At 44.9% G+C, this 16,728-nt stretch overlaps 4 protein-coding genes across 4 annotated transcripts; 1 reads left to right on the top strand and 3 right to left on the bottom strand.

Annotated features, from left to right (window-relative positions):
* Positions 1 to 70: 70 nt before the first annotated feature.
* Positions 71 to 654, top strand: LAJ45_01868 (uncharacterized protein; the record flags this gene model as incomplete). The annotated part of the gene is made up of 3 exons (XM_046111461.1): positions 71 to 239; positions 320 to 519; positions 595 to 654. The coding sequence occupies 3 exons, from the start codon at positions 71 to 73 to the stop codon at positions 652 to 654; spliced, it is 429 nt and encodes a 142-aa protein (XP_045975405.1).
* A 2,613-nt stretch (positions 655 to 3,267) lies between these two features.
* Positions 3,268 to 5,202, bottom strand: LAJ45_01867 (uncharacterized protein; the record flags this gene model as incomplete). The annotated part of the gene is made up of 4 exons (XM_046111460.1): positions 3,268 to 3,505; positions 3,564 to 4,669; positions 4,737 to 5,013; positions 5,153 to 5,202. 4 exons carry the CDS (start codon positions 5,200 to 5,202, stop codon positions 3,268 to 3,270), a joined length of 1,671 nt encoding a protein of 556 aa, XP_045975404.1.
* A 7,176-nt stretch (positions 5,203 to 12,378) lies between these two features.
* Positions 12,379 to 14,452, bottom strand: LAJ45_01866 (uncharacterized protein; the record flags this gene model as incomplete). The annotated part of the gene is made up of 11 exons (XM_046111459.1): positions 12,379 to 12,440; positions 12,498 to 12,510; positions 12,558 to 12,618; positions 12,671 to 12,716; positions 12,767 to 12,785; positions 13,173 to 13,315; positions 13,434 to 13,508; positions 13,560 to 13,570; positions 14,124 to 14,195; positions 14,288 to 14,369; positions 14,443 to 14,452. The coding sequence occupies 11 exons, from the start codon at positions 14,450 to 14,452 to the stop codon at positions 12,379 to 12,381; spliced, it is 594 nt and encodes a 197-aa protein (XP_045975403.1).
* On the bottom strand, positions 14,184 to 14,886 carry LAJ45_01865 (uncharacterized protein; the record flags this gene model as incomplete). The annotated part of the gene is made up of 5 exons (XM_046111458.1): positions 14,184 to 14,195; positions 14,276 to 14,369; positions 14,443 to 14,486; positions 14,689 to 14,705; positions 14,757 to 14,886. The coding sequence occupies 5 exons, from the start codon at positions 14,884 to 14,886 to the stop codon at positions 14,184 to 14,186; spliced, it is 297 nt and encodes a 98-aa protein (XP_045975402.1).
* Between the last annotated feature and the right edge of the window lie 1,842 nt (positions 14,887 to 16,728).

Genomic DNA, 16,728 nt, shown 5'->3' with positions numbered 1-16,728 from the left:
GCAGAGCCTCCACATTGGAGTTTAACTTCTAACCCCACACCACACAAAGCTAATTGCAACTCAATACATCATGGCGAGCCCCAGCCCTGGCCCGGAAGACCTATCAGCACCACCAAAGATTCCAGAAGAGGATGCTGGCGACCTTCCTGTTGCGCTTTCTGCATCCTTGGTCCTGACCTCGCTCCCACGAGATGGAAGGATGGCTCTCGATAAGGCGCTAAGCCCTAAGCCCACGAAAGGTGTTTATTCATGTCCTATTATCAACTTCCTCTGGTGGGCTACATACAGAATGTATCGTTAACCCTTCATCTGTTTATAGTCTCTATTCGCTTTAAGGCTATTGGCTCGGTCCCCATCCTGAACAAAGATGTCTACAAGATCAAGACCAACCAGCGATTCGAGAATGTTGTCAAATTTCTTAGAGATAACCTAGGTATCCCTGCCAGCGAGTCAATATTCACGTACATCAACGCTACGTTTGCGCCGGCCCTAGACGAAAACGTTGGGAATTTGTACAACGTGAGCAAATGATTCTGTCCGGTCTTGGGGATATGGAAAACTGGCTGACTGATTGACTATGTTTTGTGCATGAAGTCTTTCAAGGTTGACGATCAGCTGATTGTTTCATATTGTAGAACAGCGGCTTTTGGATAATTCTCGTGGCGAAACTGACTTGTTTTTAACCTATAAACAGTGCGCACATAGAAGGAAGTGTGCGGGTGGCGTTCCTCTTTTTGTTTTTTATCATCCTAATAACATTTGGTGGTTCTTGTTATTTTTTGAATTGCTTGTTCTTGAAACCTCCGAGTTATCACGTTTATCTAACGAATGGACCGTCGTACTCTACAGAGCGCCCCCAATATAAATCGCTCACCCAATAAGCAGCCCTTTGTGATGCGCGTGGCTCATTACACAAGACCACTTGCTTTTTGCCCCAAGGATACAAAGTCATTATGATATATTGACGACGACCAGTGAGTGATCCCCAATGATCAACAAAAGCAAGCGATGAGTGAGCCGAGCTACACAAAGCTGTGGCAAGAAAGAAAGAAAAAATCATTGTTTCAGCTGAGTGAATTCAACATATGATTATGCGAGCATTGCATTGATTTTCCTTCATCTGCAACTGATATCGAAGCCCAAAGAGCGGGTCATGGTAGATGTCGTACTGCATGCGGCAAATGTTTTATCGGTAAATGATCAAGCTTCATCATCCATCTCACTTGACTTTACATCAGATGGAACTCTCTAACCAGTAACACCGGCGAGAAGATGCTGAAACAAAAGGACCACTTGCTTACATGTTTGTGCACAGGCCCCGTAAACTTCCGAATCACTGTCATGACCTACCTGGATCAAGTCACAGCCCTATCTTTATCCGGGATAATTACTATCCAGAAAGGCCAAGAGACATTGCAACTTCATTTTCAACGGCAACATCTAGACTTGAGTATTTACTCCGAATTCCTCCGGACAAAGAATGATAACCCGGTTTCGAACAGGCGTGGTCTTAAATCGGCTATGGGAAAGGATCACTACAACCTCCGAAAACAAACAACTTTCAAAATAAAATTTCTGGTTTGTTAGAACTAGTAGTGGCCCACCTCGCGACCGCGAGGTCTTGATCCTGCTCAAGAAACTCTACCACCTCTATGTAGTACTTCCCCCCCTCCAGTAGTTTATTGATCTTAATTGCCATTAGCCATCACATGGCTAGCTCCCATCGTTGACCATATCCAGCTCCCATCGCTGAGTTTAGCTAGCTCAGTACTCTATTTGGCAGCCTCCAGTAGTTTGCCCACCTCCTCCGGTAGTGATCCAGTCAGTTCATTCAGTTAATACATAGTGAGGTATCCACCTCCGATGCCAACCCCAATGTCACTCCGATACCGACCTGAAATGAGTCTCTTCCATAGGCTCCCGCATCATTAATTGATATGCCACCTCCAATGCCATCCTGTTAATGCCAGTGTCATTTTTGCTGGGGGAGCCCGTTGCTACGCAGTTTGTGCTTACTAAACTACCCCTGTCCTTCTCGACGAATGAGGGCGCAAGAACTTTCGAAAAACCAACATAATAGAGAAGGAAGAAGAGCTGTCAATAGTCAACCTACTCCACTGAAATAAAACATCAAAAAGACTATCATTGACGGCCCGAATCTGGGATTGAACTTGAGACCTCCTGCATTCAATTCAAGAGAACCCAAAGCAGGAATAATACCACTAGACAATTCGGGCTACGATGGCCGAACTTTCTTTAAAATAAAAATTTCTTTTAAAATAGAGCTTGCCAAGTCAATAAGACTTGGCAAGCCACCCAGCCGGAAAAACTTGGCGCCGAAACTCTCTCTAAAATGCTTGTCCTTCGACCCCGCGTGGGGGGAAACGTGGGATGGTATGCGATAACTCTTGATACCGTTATCGCGTGTCAAGTACCTCGGCATCCCCGGTATCAATCTATTTAAAGTATGCAACATCTGCACCTATCATGTACCTACCCCAGGCAGGTAGCTCTGGTAGAAGGAGCTCAAGCTTGATAAAGGAATATGAGCAGAGCATCAATAAATCAAATGCGCCGAACGCGCCGAAAAACCTGAAGCCAGAGCATGCGTACAGAGAGTACGTATTCCCTCTATTCGTATGTATGTACGAAAGAGAAAGAAAAAAAAATAACGCAAAATCTCAGAGGATAGAGTAGGATATGCATGCAGGTCCTGCTCAGTTTACATTGCGGCTGCATTTGCCGCAGATTGGTCGCACGTTTCAGTTGAGTGTAATATCACAGCACCCCCCACGACCATCCATCTTGGAACGCCCAGTGATAACCGTTCTTCATAGGCAAAGTCGCATGGCAGCTGATTTGATTTTAGAGTAGATGGCGACATATCGGCAATTCATCAACTGAAAATCCCGACCTCCATAAAATATTGACGTATGAATACATATGTAGGCACTGCGGTAGGTGACATGTCACTATGGAGGTCTTGGATTTTGATATATCAGAACAGATTTGAATCGATTTTTGAATAAGCTAGAAATTCAAATGCTCATAAAACAATCATATAAAAGAAATTTTGAAGCACACAAATACACACTCCAGCATTGCCTATACAGGAAGTAGAAAATAAAACTCAAAACGCCTGCTTGTGTAGCCCACAACAAAAAAAAACGAAATGAAATGAAAGTACAGCTAGAAATCCATGCTTCTAACCTCGATGTCTACCGAGCGACACCGGGGAATATCTAAGAACTTCTGAAACAAGCGCGCTTAAACAACAGGGGCAGCGCTCTTGACCTCAGCGGTCGCTTCCGACTCGTACTTGGAAAAGTTCCTGACAAAGAGCTTTCCGAGTTTGGTGACCTCATCAGTGAACTCAGATGCGCTACCAGACCAGCTCTTGCTAGGGTTCAAGAATTGATCAGGAACACCAGGGACTGAGACAGGAACCTGGAGGTTGAAGGTCTCGTAGGTTTCGTACTCGGCATTGGCCAATTCACCAGAGTGACTGCAGATGTTTGTTAGCAAATGGTAGATACAAGGTAATACTTCGGGTGTAGACTTACATAGCATCAAGGATAGCACGAGTGTACTTGAGAGGGCAACGTCTTCCGCCCTTGTTGGCAGAGGCACCGACCCAACCGGTGTTCAAGAGCCAAACGTTGGCCTTGTGCTCAGTGATCTTCTCAGACAACATGCTGGCATATCTCATGGGGTGGAGAGCAAGGAAGGGCTGTCCAAAGCAAGCAGAGAAAGTCGCAGTTGGCTCCAAGACACCATCCTCAGTTCCGGCCATCTTAGAGGTGTAACCAGAGATGAAGTGGTACATGGTCTGGGCATTGTTCAGCTTACTAATTGGGGGAAGGACAGCGCTGGCATCGCAAGTGAGAAGAATAATGTTTGATGGGTGAGCATCGGCGATGCAAGGAATCTTTGCGTTCGGGATGTACTCGATGGGGTAGCAAGCTCTGGTGTTCTCAGTTAAGGTAACATCATCGTAGTCAACCTCCCTGGTGTCAGGGTTGAAGACAACGTTCTCGAGAACGGATCCGAAACGGATGGAGTTGAAAATATCAGGCTCCTTCTCAGCTGAGAGACCAACGCACTTGGCGTAGCATCCACCCTCAATGTTGAAGACACCCTTGTCAGACCAGCAGTGCTCATCATCACCGATCAATGATCGGTTGGGGTCAGCAGACAGAGTGGTCTTTCCAGTTCCGGAAAGACCGAAGAAAACAGTGACATCCCCGTCCTTTCCCTCGTTGGCAGAAGAGTGGAGAGTGAGGACGTTGTGCTTGACAGGCATTTCGTAGAAGAGAATGGTGAAGACACCCTTCTTCATCTCACCCGCATACTCGGTGCCAAGAATGACCATCTCCTTCTCGGCGAAGTTGATCGCAACTGAGGTGGAAGAAGTCATACCAGTGGTGAATCTGTTTGCAGGGAAAGTTCCAGCATTGTAGATGACGTAGTCGGGCTCGAAGTGAACAAGCTCTTCAGGCTTGGGCCTGATGAGCATGTTCCTCATGAACAAGGCGTGGTAGGCGCGAGCGCAGACAACACGAACTCTAATTCTGTAGCGCTCATCCCATCCGGCGAAACCATCAACGACGTAAATCCTGTTTCTGGTGTTCAAGTAATCGACAGCACGCTCGCGGTTAATTCTCCACACCTGTTTTGATAATGTTAGCGCAAGGCCAAGCGCACTAGTTACCCCACAAAACCGGGTGATTACGTACTTCGGGTTCCATCGGCTTGTTGACAGGGCCCCACCAGATCTCCTTCTCGGACGAGGGCTCTCTGACTATACGCTTGTCAAGGGGAGAACGACCGGTCTTGGCTCCAGAGTACGCAGTCAAGGCACCTGAGGATGTGATGGCAGTACCGGTCTCGTAAACCAAAGCATCTTCATATAGAGCTGCTACTGAAGGGTTGGCGACAATGGCAACGCGGTCATAGTCGATGTTGGCCTTGTCATGGAGCTCCTCTTCAATTTCGGTGTGCTCACGAGTAGGTCTAAATTGTGACGTCAGTAGAGCTTCTTTGTAAAGGTGAAATCCGTGGGGATAAGTCCTCGGTGGGAAAATATCGCCACATCGATGAATGGACTCATCCCACCAAATGGGTTTGCAGAGAAAGAGCTGGATAAACTCACTGTACACCTCCAGGGTGGAGGGAAGTTCGGTTGACTGATCCAGAAACCATTTTGATTAGAGAGTTATTGGAATAGAAAGCTTTAAATGATGGAGAAGAGAGATGAATTGGTTTGTGGCAAGCTGTATATCGAAGAGGAATGGATATCGAACTGTGAACTGCTGCTGCTGCTGGTGGTGATGGTGATGGTGATGAAGTGAAAATAAATCTGGGGGAATGCGAGGGCTTTATATTCCTTCGGACAGCTTGGGTAGCAAGTGAGGTGCAAGAGAGTATACGACACTTATTCGGAAGCATCCTCAAGGTTCTTCGGGAGGACTCGTCAAGTGGCTAGCCACTCCAGGAGCTAACCGTTGTGTCCCACACTAACTCAGAGGGATGATCCAGTTGATCGCCTCCTGTTTGGTTCAACTTGGTAGCTGGACCTCGGAGCAATCCGGCGTTGCGGAGGCACTCCTCCAACTCGTTCACTTGCCAGTTGACCGAGTCGCAGCCGATGCTCCCTACGGAAGGAATCGGGAGACAGCTCTCTGAAACCCATCCCTGGGTCAAGGCCCACGTCACAACCGAAAAATCCGCAATTTTCTGGGGAAATAAGACTTGGGCGACGAGAAAAGGCCGGAGCTCATCCGAATAATGCTCATTAAGCGATGATTTTCAGCCCCTGGCTACATGAAGTAGCCATTCCTGCATGCACTGCATAAATAAATGCATTTCTCCTTGTGCTTTGTGCATGGGTAGGAAAGTTACGGAACAATTCAGTTCCTAGGATCCTGCAATGCGATCCAATACTTGGAAACCGAATTTTCAAAGGATGAAAATAACCGCAGCCGTAGGAAGCCGAAGAGGTCTCAGACTCTCGGCCCAGCCTTGTTACACATCCAACTTCCAACAGCAACTCCACGAGTTTACCTATTTCCTGGGGGTAATTGACATCGTGAAGTCTGTGTTTTTTTTCACGCTTAGACCTCACGATGCTGGTCCCGTGGCTTCCAACCCCAATAACACACGTAAGTCGCAGCTGAGACTACGCAGTTACAAAAAGGTCACACGCACGTATGGAAGCTTTCCAACCACAAATTGGTGATCTCTTCCCGACTTCTCAGCTGCCTAAAGAAAGCAAGGAGGTACCTACATCCAATATGTATGGTAGAGTAAGAAGGCGCAGACCGCATCCTGACACCCTGAGTTTCTCGAAAGAAAGAAAGAAAGAAAAGGTCTACCTTCACAATATTACTCGCACGCACGCGACACTGCTTCACGGGAGCTCCCAGATGAGGTAGGAGCAAGTATTGAAATGCTACTCTACAGTCCCCAGGATCGTGCAGCAATGTATGTACCTACATATACCTACGCACTCCAGCTCCGGAAGAAACATTAGCCAGGGAGGCTGAGCCAGGGTCAACAATTGGGTACCACGCAAGTTGCCTCCCGCTCCACACGCTAGAGCACCCCGCATATTCGATGGCTCGCCAATCGCAAAGAAAAGAAACATGAGAAAAAACAAGCCAACGGCCATCTCTCCATGACATGTCGCCAAGCTCCCATCCCCTTAAAAAATTTCTCTGATGAAAATTTAAGCCATACAAACTCTCTGTAACTCGCAACCAACGACATAGAGCTCCTGCAATTTCAATTTCATCGTCTTTTCTTTGCAAAGAGCTCACTCACCTCCTTCGGGCATTCGTAACAAAGTCCCGAATTTAGACCTTATTATCCCTTTGTCCGAGGCTCGGGAATTTCTAACTGAGTTCCGAAGAGTTATTTTTTCTCTCTTTGTTGTGCTACAGGGAGTCTGTCTGTGCCAAGTATAATTCTCAACCCGTTTACTTCCGTATAGGGCGCAGCGATACAGTTGTGAATTCCAGGTACCATACTTGCATGGTTGGTAGCACGTAGAACACAGCTTCTGACATCCTGGTTCCGAAACTCCGAGGATGATCGAAGCAGTTTCGAATCAAGGCATGTTGGTCAAAGCATCGCAGGAGACCTGTCGACGTCGGAGTTTCCAAATGGTTGTGAGGAAAAAGAGTTATTTTTGCTGTGTTTGACATGTAGGCTCCAAGCGCTCCAGAACAATTCTGGATAAGCCGATCCCGGTGATCCTAAGTTAAGGTGAGTGTTTCTCCGAAGCAGCCCGAGGACTCCTGTCGATCTAAGGTAGCGACTCCTACAATACATCAAGCCTTGCGGGGTGAGGCCCGCCGCCGCAAATAACGTGCAGGATATACGCAGTTAGTTTGGGTCAAATTGACCAATGCAGTGCACAGACCACAGCGGGCTTTATTTTATGGTCTCGTGGTCTTTGAAATACACTTCAATTGCCAAAGGGAACGTGTCCATGAATATGTTGGTATGTAAACACACACATCCGGTCCTGGCTGCTCTTAGGGTAGTAATGATAAACATACTGTGATTTCCTCCCGACAGTAACTCGTTGAAGCAAGGAAGGGTTACCCAGGACCCTAGAGTCTGATGGGACATAAGCTTTTACATACTGCGTCAGGAATCCCACCGAATTGAGCTAAACTAAATGCACTAGTTGCGACGGGATTTTGTGCAGTGTCACGAATTATCAATCATTGTCGATTAATAAACCTGGTCACCGGGTATCACTCGACTTGGCGGTAATGCCTAACCATCTAGAGGAACTCCCGGTGCAACGGCCACTACTAGCAGCTTTGGCGAGATATAAACACGACCCGCCGGTCAGTAGTTTCGGACTAGAACACTCCATTTTAACCACTAAAAAGATTTTACATCCAGAATGCCAATCGTGCACAAAGCGAGACTGAGGACTGCGTGGTACAATGAGAGATTTAATCTCAGTGGTTGACACTATATTATTATATTATATAAGCGACGCCGTATTTAAACGCGTTTTAATACATATGCCAGGCCTCTGTTGAAGCAGGCTCTGTGCTAGGGCGGGTAAGATCCAGAGGTGAATCCTAACATATGCATGTTAACGGTTATATGTCCCCCTAGTTAAGTGGGTCTTCTTCACGAACTGACTGTGCTAGATCCTATTTGAACTGTCCCGTAGAGAACTAAAATCCCCTCTCGTGAAATTCCGGGTCTGGCTCCCATCCAATTGTAGTTAAGAGCAGTAGACCCTCACACACGCTTTCTAGCTATCTCGGCCGTGGCCACACCTTCTCTCTCTATATATATATCCCCACCTCCATACCATTGTTTTAGAGTATAACTGCCCTGTTGTGGATAGCCATCTCTCGAGAATGATGGACGGAACTTACTTTATCTTTAGTATTAAGCCAGAGAATATTCTGGTTTGCAAGAAAGTTTTCCAGTTACTTGCCAAGACCGCGGCCATAAATGCTACGTATACACGTGCACGCAAGTGCCGACTAGGAAATGCGTAGTATTAACATAGATTAAAGGTCTTTGAAAGCCACTTCTTAACGTAGCACCTAGGCCTATGTCAAGATAATAATTCCGGTTGCGTGCACATGTGCGAGAGCCCTGCAACTGCTGCGATAAGTGTGGGAAGGATTGTAGCACGAAACGCGTGATAATAAGGGAAGCCAAAGGACATATGAGATAGAGCCTTGGACATGGCTATGGTGCGCTCGATGCAACCACAACTGATTGATTTTCAAATTTGCTTTTGATTGAGTGTGTAGCATTCTAGAATATCACGGCCTTTTGGCGCATGTACGTCCTTCTAAACATTACTCTTCGGAAGGAAAACCGAACGGTCCCTTGCATGCATAGGCGTACACACTCTCTTAACAATAAAACGATCATTACTCTACCGTAACTATATACTCCCTATAGCACTCGACTCACTGACGAAAATAGAAACCCTAAGATTAGATGGAAAGACGGAAGTACAAAAGTTAATTCTAGACGGTCATGTCTCGATTCCTGCGGAAAATTCATGATCAGGGGACTCTGAATCTTCGGATGTATGCCGGTAGCCGTACGCGTACTGCTCTCTCCAGCCCACGAGATTAAAAGTCAGAGTGCTTTCAACATAATCATTCAAAGAACAATAGATCGAAGATCTAGGTATTCGATAAAGATAAATCATTAGTACGACACAATTGCAATCCATATATTTTGTTAGGAGAAAACTGCCGAGTACGTCAATTCAATAACTCGGGTGTTGGACTAACAGTTTTATCTGCAGATACCCGCGATAAACCGATTCTCCGACATGTATGTAGACGAGATACCTGATATATATCAAAGCTCGTAATGATCTTATGCAACAGCAAGACCACACTATGTACGTACTTACATGGACCACTTACTAAAAGCTTTATCAATTCTAACCTTGGTGTCTTTCTGGCTTATCCTAATCGTGGAGCGGCTGAGATAAACCTGTCTTGGCAAGTCCTTCTCGCTATAAATTCTCAGTTTCCCCCGCCTCTTCAAAACTCCATAGTGCCACTGAGGGGTAGTACTGGCTATAGAGTCCCCTGGTCCTCCTAGTTCAAAATCTTTTTGAATTGGGAGTATGGCTCATTCACTGTCCTTCCACCTCAATTTTAAGACGGGGGCCGGCAAATCTCTATCTACGGCTAGAGCAGGACGTGACGGGGGGTTGGGGTCTATTTCTGGTTTCTAGGTTCTTTCCTTTCTGTATAATAAGCCCTCTTTAATTGATCGATTCTATTTCTTCTTCTCCCTCTTCTTCTCCCTCTTCTTCTTATATATATAGTATGTAGAAAATGGCGGAGTCTCGTTACATGTAATTTGATCTTCCTCCAAACGTTAAAAATTAATATTAAAAAAAGATAAAAAAAATAGGAAAGCTTCTCCAACTCGGCCAATCACATCTTTTAAATTGTATACTTATAGGGTGTATGTACTTCCATAAACGGACTAAATAATTTCACTTTCAGCGATATGTGAATTCCGAGTGATATATCATGACGTAATTTCTATGAACGAGGTCGGGGCATAACCTACCTCTTATTGAATTAACTATAAACTGAGTTATAATATTGAATTAAACTATAACTAGAGGCAATTGTAAGTTTAATATATACGGAGAGAGCTTTGTCTCCAGTTGATCATGATCGCGACCGACCATTAGATTAAGGCTTTAAAGGCACGAGAGTTAGACCGATATCCGGGTCCCCCTCACGGGTACTAGTTTCTTCTGGAGAGAACTGCTTCCCGTAGATGTCAATACTCAAAGGATCGAAATCTACTTTCTAATGTCTCTCACGATAATTAAGCTAAAAATGAACCCCAGAATGTTTTAGTTATATATATATGCTTCTAGTTCAATTACTCAAGTCCTCGCTCAGAGCCAAACTTGATATCTCCGAGCGGGCACGACCGGTGGGTTATTTACATAACATCAGACTTTGTCAGAGGGGGAAGCTGTTAGGTACGCGAGATTCTCTCATTAGTAGACTAATGAAGGATGCAAGGCCTAGGAAGAGAGTTGTGAAAAAAACTATTCAGACACACCTAAGTTGTATAATTAGGGATAGACATTTATTTATATATAGCTACATGTAGGCTATGGGTACATGTACTATAGCTATCAGTCCTACTTCTCGGCCATAATATCAAGGGTGTTGCTTATGTTCTAAGTCGGTGTCGATGGTGTGGTTCTGTGACAGGTGCGTGCAATTAACTATCAGGTTGAACTGACGGAATTAATTATTTACCTGCCGGTATTGTTAATTCCGTTCCTGTCAGTCACGAAGCAGCTGTGCCACTAGTTCTAGTACGAACTTAAGTGTATATGTCGAGGCTTTGATTGTGGGATAAAAGGTACAAAATGCAAGAATCACAGCCACTAGACTTAGTTTATGAAAGAACTTGTTTAACACATCTTTTCAATATAAATGAACTCTGTTTAAATGATAATAAGCGTATATTAAAGTATTTTATCGCAGCGCTTGAACACCGTGGTAAACACATATTGATATATCATGGAAAATCACTCCCCTGAGTACGGCTGCTAGCTATGTGACCTAAATGCCCATCAAGTACTACATGTAGCGAGCGTGATACCACAATAGATTGCTAGGTGGCGTAATGATCCTACTACTAGTAACACCACTCATTAGAGGAATTAGTGATACCCTCAGATAGAAAGGGTTATAATTATCCTCGTGATTGATCACTCTCATATATTCATATATTGGCACCCATAATCAGCTAGTGAGAGTAATTAGGTCGAGGCAAGACGGCTAGTACATGTTATCTTAGATTCACTAGTCAATTGATCAATTAGCTCACTATATTTATTCATCTTAAAACTACAAGATGCCGCACCGTTTGCCTATCATATGTGCAACGATATACTCTCATAAGTACTTCTACCCTCAAGCAGAGTCATAGGTTGCCAGAACGATCATAATTCCTCGATTTATCTCCTATAATACTTATTAACCGGAATCCCAATCAACTGAAATCCAAATGTTACCAATAGCTGTAACGCTGCATGCAATTAATGAGTTGAGGAAAGAAAAGAAGAAAAAAACCGAAATCCTAATCATGAGATATCACTCGTTAGTCACGCTCCTGAGGCATAGCGGGATTGATTGATCGGTTACTTCATTAAGAGGCATAGCGGAAGAAATTACCAGGAAGAGACACTATGACGGGTGATGAAACCACGCGAATACGTAGAAAATCTTCTCAAAAATGCGGTACTAAGACTGATAACCATCGAAAGTAATCTTTAAAGTATGATGCATGCTGACCGCAGTACAATCTGCTTGTGGGTACTGGGATTCATGAAGTTCCAGGATACAAAATCGGGGGGGTGGTGACTTGAATAATAGAGTAATAGTGATCGATGGTTCTTATGTGTTGCATAAATCTGTGTACGTAGCAGAAATGATACTCCTCGGCCAATGCAGGGAGTGAGGTGATTGGTGTGGATACGGCGCAGGGAAATAAACTTTGATTTTTGGGCCTGTGCTACCAGATTAAAAAAGCGGACGTGGCCACATTGGTACCGATACGAACTCTTAGAGTAGCATCGACTACATGTACTTTACAAACCAAAACATGAGGGATAGTACGTACATGTATCCTCAATAATATGGACTTTTTCACCCCTTTCAGCCTTTCCCCGCGAAACCGCAAAGTCATCTATCCAGAGTAAAGTCCCAGCTAGAGAAGATCTCTTGCTAGCTCCCCCAAATTCTATCTCCACAAACTAGCCACCTTGATGGTTCAAGTTTCATATGGCGTCCTGGTATCTCTGAACCTAAACCGAGCAAGCAAATTTCAAATTTTGTCAAGACGGAGGTGGAGAGTCATGATATGAATTCCTCCACTCCTCAATAAATCTGGAACAAGGCTGACTTTGAGCTTAGCTCCGATCAACTCAGAATTGTACTACACACCAATACCGATATACTTCACTATGCACTTGAAATATCGATAATCATGACTACTCCACTTACGCACATAAATTCTGGCCGGCGACCCATAGGACAGGCATTAACCTGGATAGTGGCGCACATGCTATGCAGTCTTTAGAACTGTTGACGATTTTTCGTTAAAACAAAGTCGGTACCTAACGTGCATACTGCATGCAGCTGAACGCTTTCTTCCCCCAGAATCTGGGTGAGTTAGCCATAATTTCTCACTGTCCATCCGTGGATTCCTTTACCCGTAGTCTTACTCAATGTCTAGGAATTGATTCTGGTCGAGACAACATGCTGAACCTGGCTCCCAAAATACACTGGCGTACGTTTCATGTTTCTATACAAAGAAATTCTGGTATTAAAATCACTAGAGAATGACGCACTGAATCTGGAGTTTCACTAGGTAAAACCTGCCCCCACGTCCCCTACATAGCTTTTGGCCACATAATTAATACCTGGTTCATACGTTTTCCGTACAATGCCCCAAGGCCTTGTTGGAGTTGGAGAAATATCAGATGATACAAAGCCACCTACATCTTCCCCACCGGATGGCAAGGCTAAGTTCCAACTAATACAGTGAGACCATACTGAAGATGTAGATTGGTGATCTAACTAGTCAACATATCACAGGAAATACCTGAAGAAGCCTACATCATTTTCCTGGCCAGGATAATAAAGATACCCCTGTGTAACCGGTTCGACGCTCCCTTTTCTCGATCTCGGTATTCCGACCGACATGGCAAGTGCAGAAGTAACAAGGGTACTAGACTTGCAGATTCTAATGAAGGGAGCCCCTAGAAGACATGAGATCACCGCGGTGAACCGTGGTTTCAATCTTCGACTGGCCGATGGTTGAATTTACCATTTCCGTTTCTAGGAGTAGCCGGAAAAATTAATCCTATACACAAGTACTATTGGGCTTGTTGTCTAAGGTGACATGATATGTGCAAACATTACTCTGCGCTGGTGTGTTCTCTTTAAGGCATTCTAAATACACGTAAGTACAGTATGTGATATTGATATTTCTACTCAACGTACCGAAAATTAGGCTAGGGAAAAGAATACCAAGCATATAGTCATCAATACTAGTGAGCAGATGTTTGGTGTTCGGCCTGGTTGATCGACCGAATCTAGTTTTAACCAGGATTTTCCATGTTCAGTGGAAAGCTTGAAGATGAAATTTTCGCCTAATTTTCCGCCAATACGGGGAGGTTGGACCTGGGATGTACGTATGTATGTCCGAGCCCAAGACACTGGGACAATTAGAATATCCATTGACTGGCGCCCAACCTCCCCGCATATCTACATAATTGGTACTCGCGGCAGGCAAAAAGTACCGAACAATGCAGGTTTTTGGTTCACCAATGGGTGCGCGTGCTAGGCGTGAACTACTGCAAAAAAAGCCCAGAGACAAAACTTGCATTGTCCGGTACTTTTTGCCTGCCGCGAGTATGTACTCGTATCTTCCTGACGTTTTTGAACTGGGCCACTATTGCATACACCAAAAATCATGAGTTTGGCGTATTTTTTGTATGGTATGTAATATTGGTCGCATCCACAAACGTCAGGAAAACACGAGCACTCTACTTCTATGTGCATTACCCGTATCCGCATGTACCAGCATGGGTACCTAAAAGAACGAATGGGAGAATATTCCGCTGACTAAGATGTATACTACATTCAAGTATAGGTATTTGATTGCGTTAGCCAATACGCTCTTCACCGAAGGAAGGGGTAAGAACCAACAGACTGACGCTGGATGCTACCTGCATAAACGGCTCTCCTGAAAATTTAGCATATGCATCTCGAGTGAAAGCTGCAGTATCCGAGACAGGAAAGTAGGTATGTCTATCAAGCGTTTAATATTCGCGCTTCGTCAAATAACATCTGTCATATATCAGATAATGTCAACAAAACTTACTTTGAGGCATGTTTCTTGCATGTATTAGTGCTCAGCTGTAGAATCTATTGGAGGACTTCCCGTAAGCGATAGAACCTGTTCTATTGGCTATCCGATAGGATAGAAGCAATCAAAAACAAAACTGTTCGACCGTAGGGAAACAAATATTTCTCTATTCTGTTGCTAGTCTAGTTGTGGAAGGATTGGTTTCGTTGCAATAAGTAATAGAAATCGCATAGAAAGACCAAGTCCTCATCACCTAGGAACTATGAGGCAACACTTAGCTAATATCATGAGCTACCTAACTTGAAAGAAAAGAATATGGAGATCCTGACCTAATAGAGAAAGCTTAGAGACAAAAAGTAGGTAATATTTCACAATACTTGTCTTAGTTCCTATATGAAATTGAGCTATTAGGGGTTTGACAAGCTCAACTGCAAGCTGACGCGCTCGCGCTCGGAGCATGGCGTTTAACTAGCGCTGTCGTGGACGGGTGCCTTCTTGCGGAGATGATGGCTGATATGGCTCTCACCACCGATATGGATGAACCGTGACCCTGAGAATAGTTACCGAATAGTGTCCGGTGATTTATCTTATCGGCTTGCCGACATGGTTTTCTGTTACACAGGTAACTCGCTATCTTTCTGACTTACTACCTGAGTGTTATTGATTCCGTGCAGAAGGCATACCAATCATACAAGTCCCCTTTTTTCTCTACCTTGCAGGCTTGCCACGATCATCCTTGTCAACGGACCTAGAAATGGGACGTAAAGGTATCAATGAAATGAATACGCGGTTGCGAAAAGGTATTAGGAACAAAGATCTCCGTTGCACGCCCACAATATTAGGATTACGAGTATTGATGTTAGAACCCGCGCGCACGACGCAACCTACTTCAGTAATCAGCATCGAGTGAGATGCTGTGATTCTCCCAACTCAGCGTAAGGTGGGGATGCTGAGATTAATCTCCGGATCTAAAACCTTGGGACGTATCACAATCTTACTATTGAAGGTTACTAAATATACAAACCCCTACCCAATAATATGACAACGCCGCTTGCCGAATTGTGGGGTACTATATTAGAGTATGCGGTCTTGCAGACAAGATAATCTGACATCGTGGGAAATGGTCCGAGCAGGAGTTTTTTTTTTCCCTTTCTTCTTGGGTGTTGTGCTGGTTCATGGCCACTGAAGGGAAGGGAAGGTGGCGCTTTGTGCCTCGGGCCGAATTCCGATATACAAAAGTCATAGGAAAGCGCCGTTCGGCCAATAGAAACCATTCGGAGACCAACAATAAAAAGGGATAGATATCTTGTGGTGCTTGGGCCTATTGTGGCACCGTGAGCAGATCGGAATCTAGAGTTCTTGGGGGTAGGAAACGATCGGGTAAAGGGGTCTCACTTTTGAATACGATTAACAGATGAGTCCGACATGGCAAGTTGCCTTTCGACCGGCCGAAAAAACCGAACCACTGGAAGGAGGATGAGGAGCAGGAGGCTAGAATGAAAGTTGTATATAGACCGGTATCTAGGTATCAGAAACGACGGATATCGGATGCGTTAAACGTCGGTACATATACAGTCCAGCGGACATTAAACTATCCGAGACGAAACAGGCGCCTCACCTCACCTCACCTCGCGAGCGCAGTGCAGTGCAGTGCAGCGCAAGATGACGAATTTATTCAGAGTCGAAATGCCGTTGTTGTTACCCGAGAAGCCCTCATCTACTGACGTTTGTGGACGCGACTGATATTGCATGCCATACAAAAATACGCCAAGCTCATGATTTTGGGTGTATGCAATAATGGCCCAGTTCAAAAACGTCAGCGAAATACTAGTAGAGGTCAAAGTCCCCTTGCATATATGGCTTCTTTTTTTTCTTTCTTTCTTCCTCTCCCATCTCCTTCCGCTTCCTCATCATACGGATTCAAGCTCAAACTCTATGGATGCATAGGCATTTAAAGCTAAAAGAGTTATCTTGAGCAGGTCCTTCCATATTTAGGAACAGGAAGGGGTGTTTGATGGGATCCTGTCCATGGCAGTACCCGTCGGTCCTGGCCAAGATAAGAGATCGGCGGCGGTCTGTGCGTTTAGCGAATTCAATTGAGAGTACTAAGTTGGAGTAATGTAGTAGACCGTGTGCACCTGTGTCGAGCATGTACCTGTGCCGAGCACCTTATAATAAAGGCAGCATTTTAGCCACCATTTGGAGCGGATCCCTAGAGATCAGATAAGATGCTCGGCACAGGTACATTCTCGGCACAGGTGCACACGGTCTAAGGAGGAGTCAGTGGTTCTGCCGCCACGA

This window comes from Morchella importuna, assembly GCF_003444635.1.
Source record: "Morchella importuna strain M04M26 chromosome Unknown Morimp01GS003, whole genome shotgun sequence".
Classification (NCBI taxonomy): domain Eukaryota; kingdom Fungi; phylum Ascomycota; class Pezizomycetes; order Pezizales; family Morchellaceae; genus Morchella; species Morchella importuna.
Note: the sequence above shows the minus strand (reverse complement) of the source record. Positions and strands in the feature narration are given on the sequence as shown.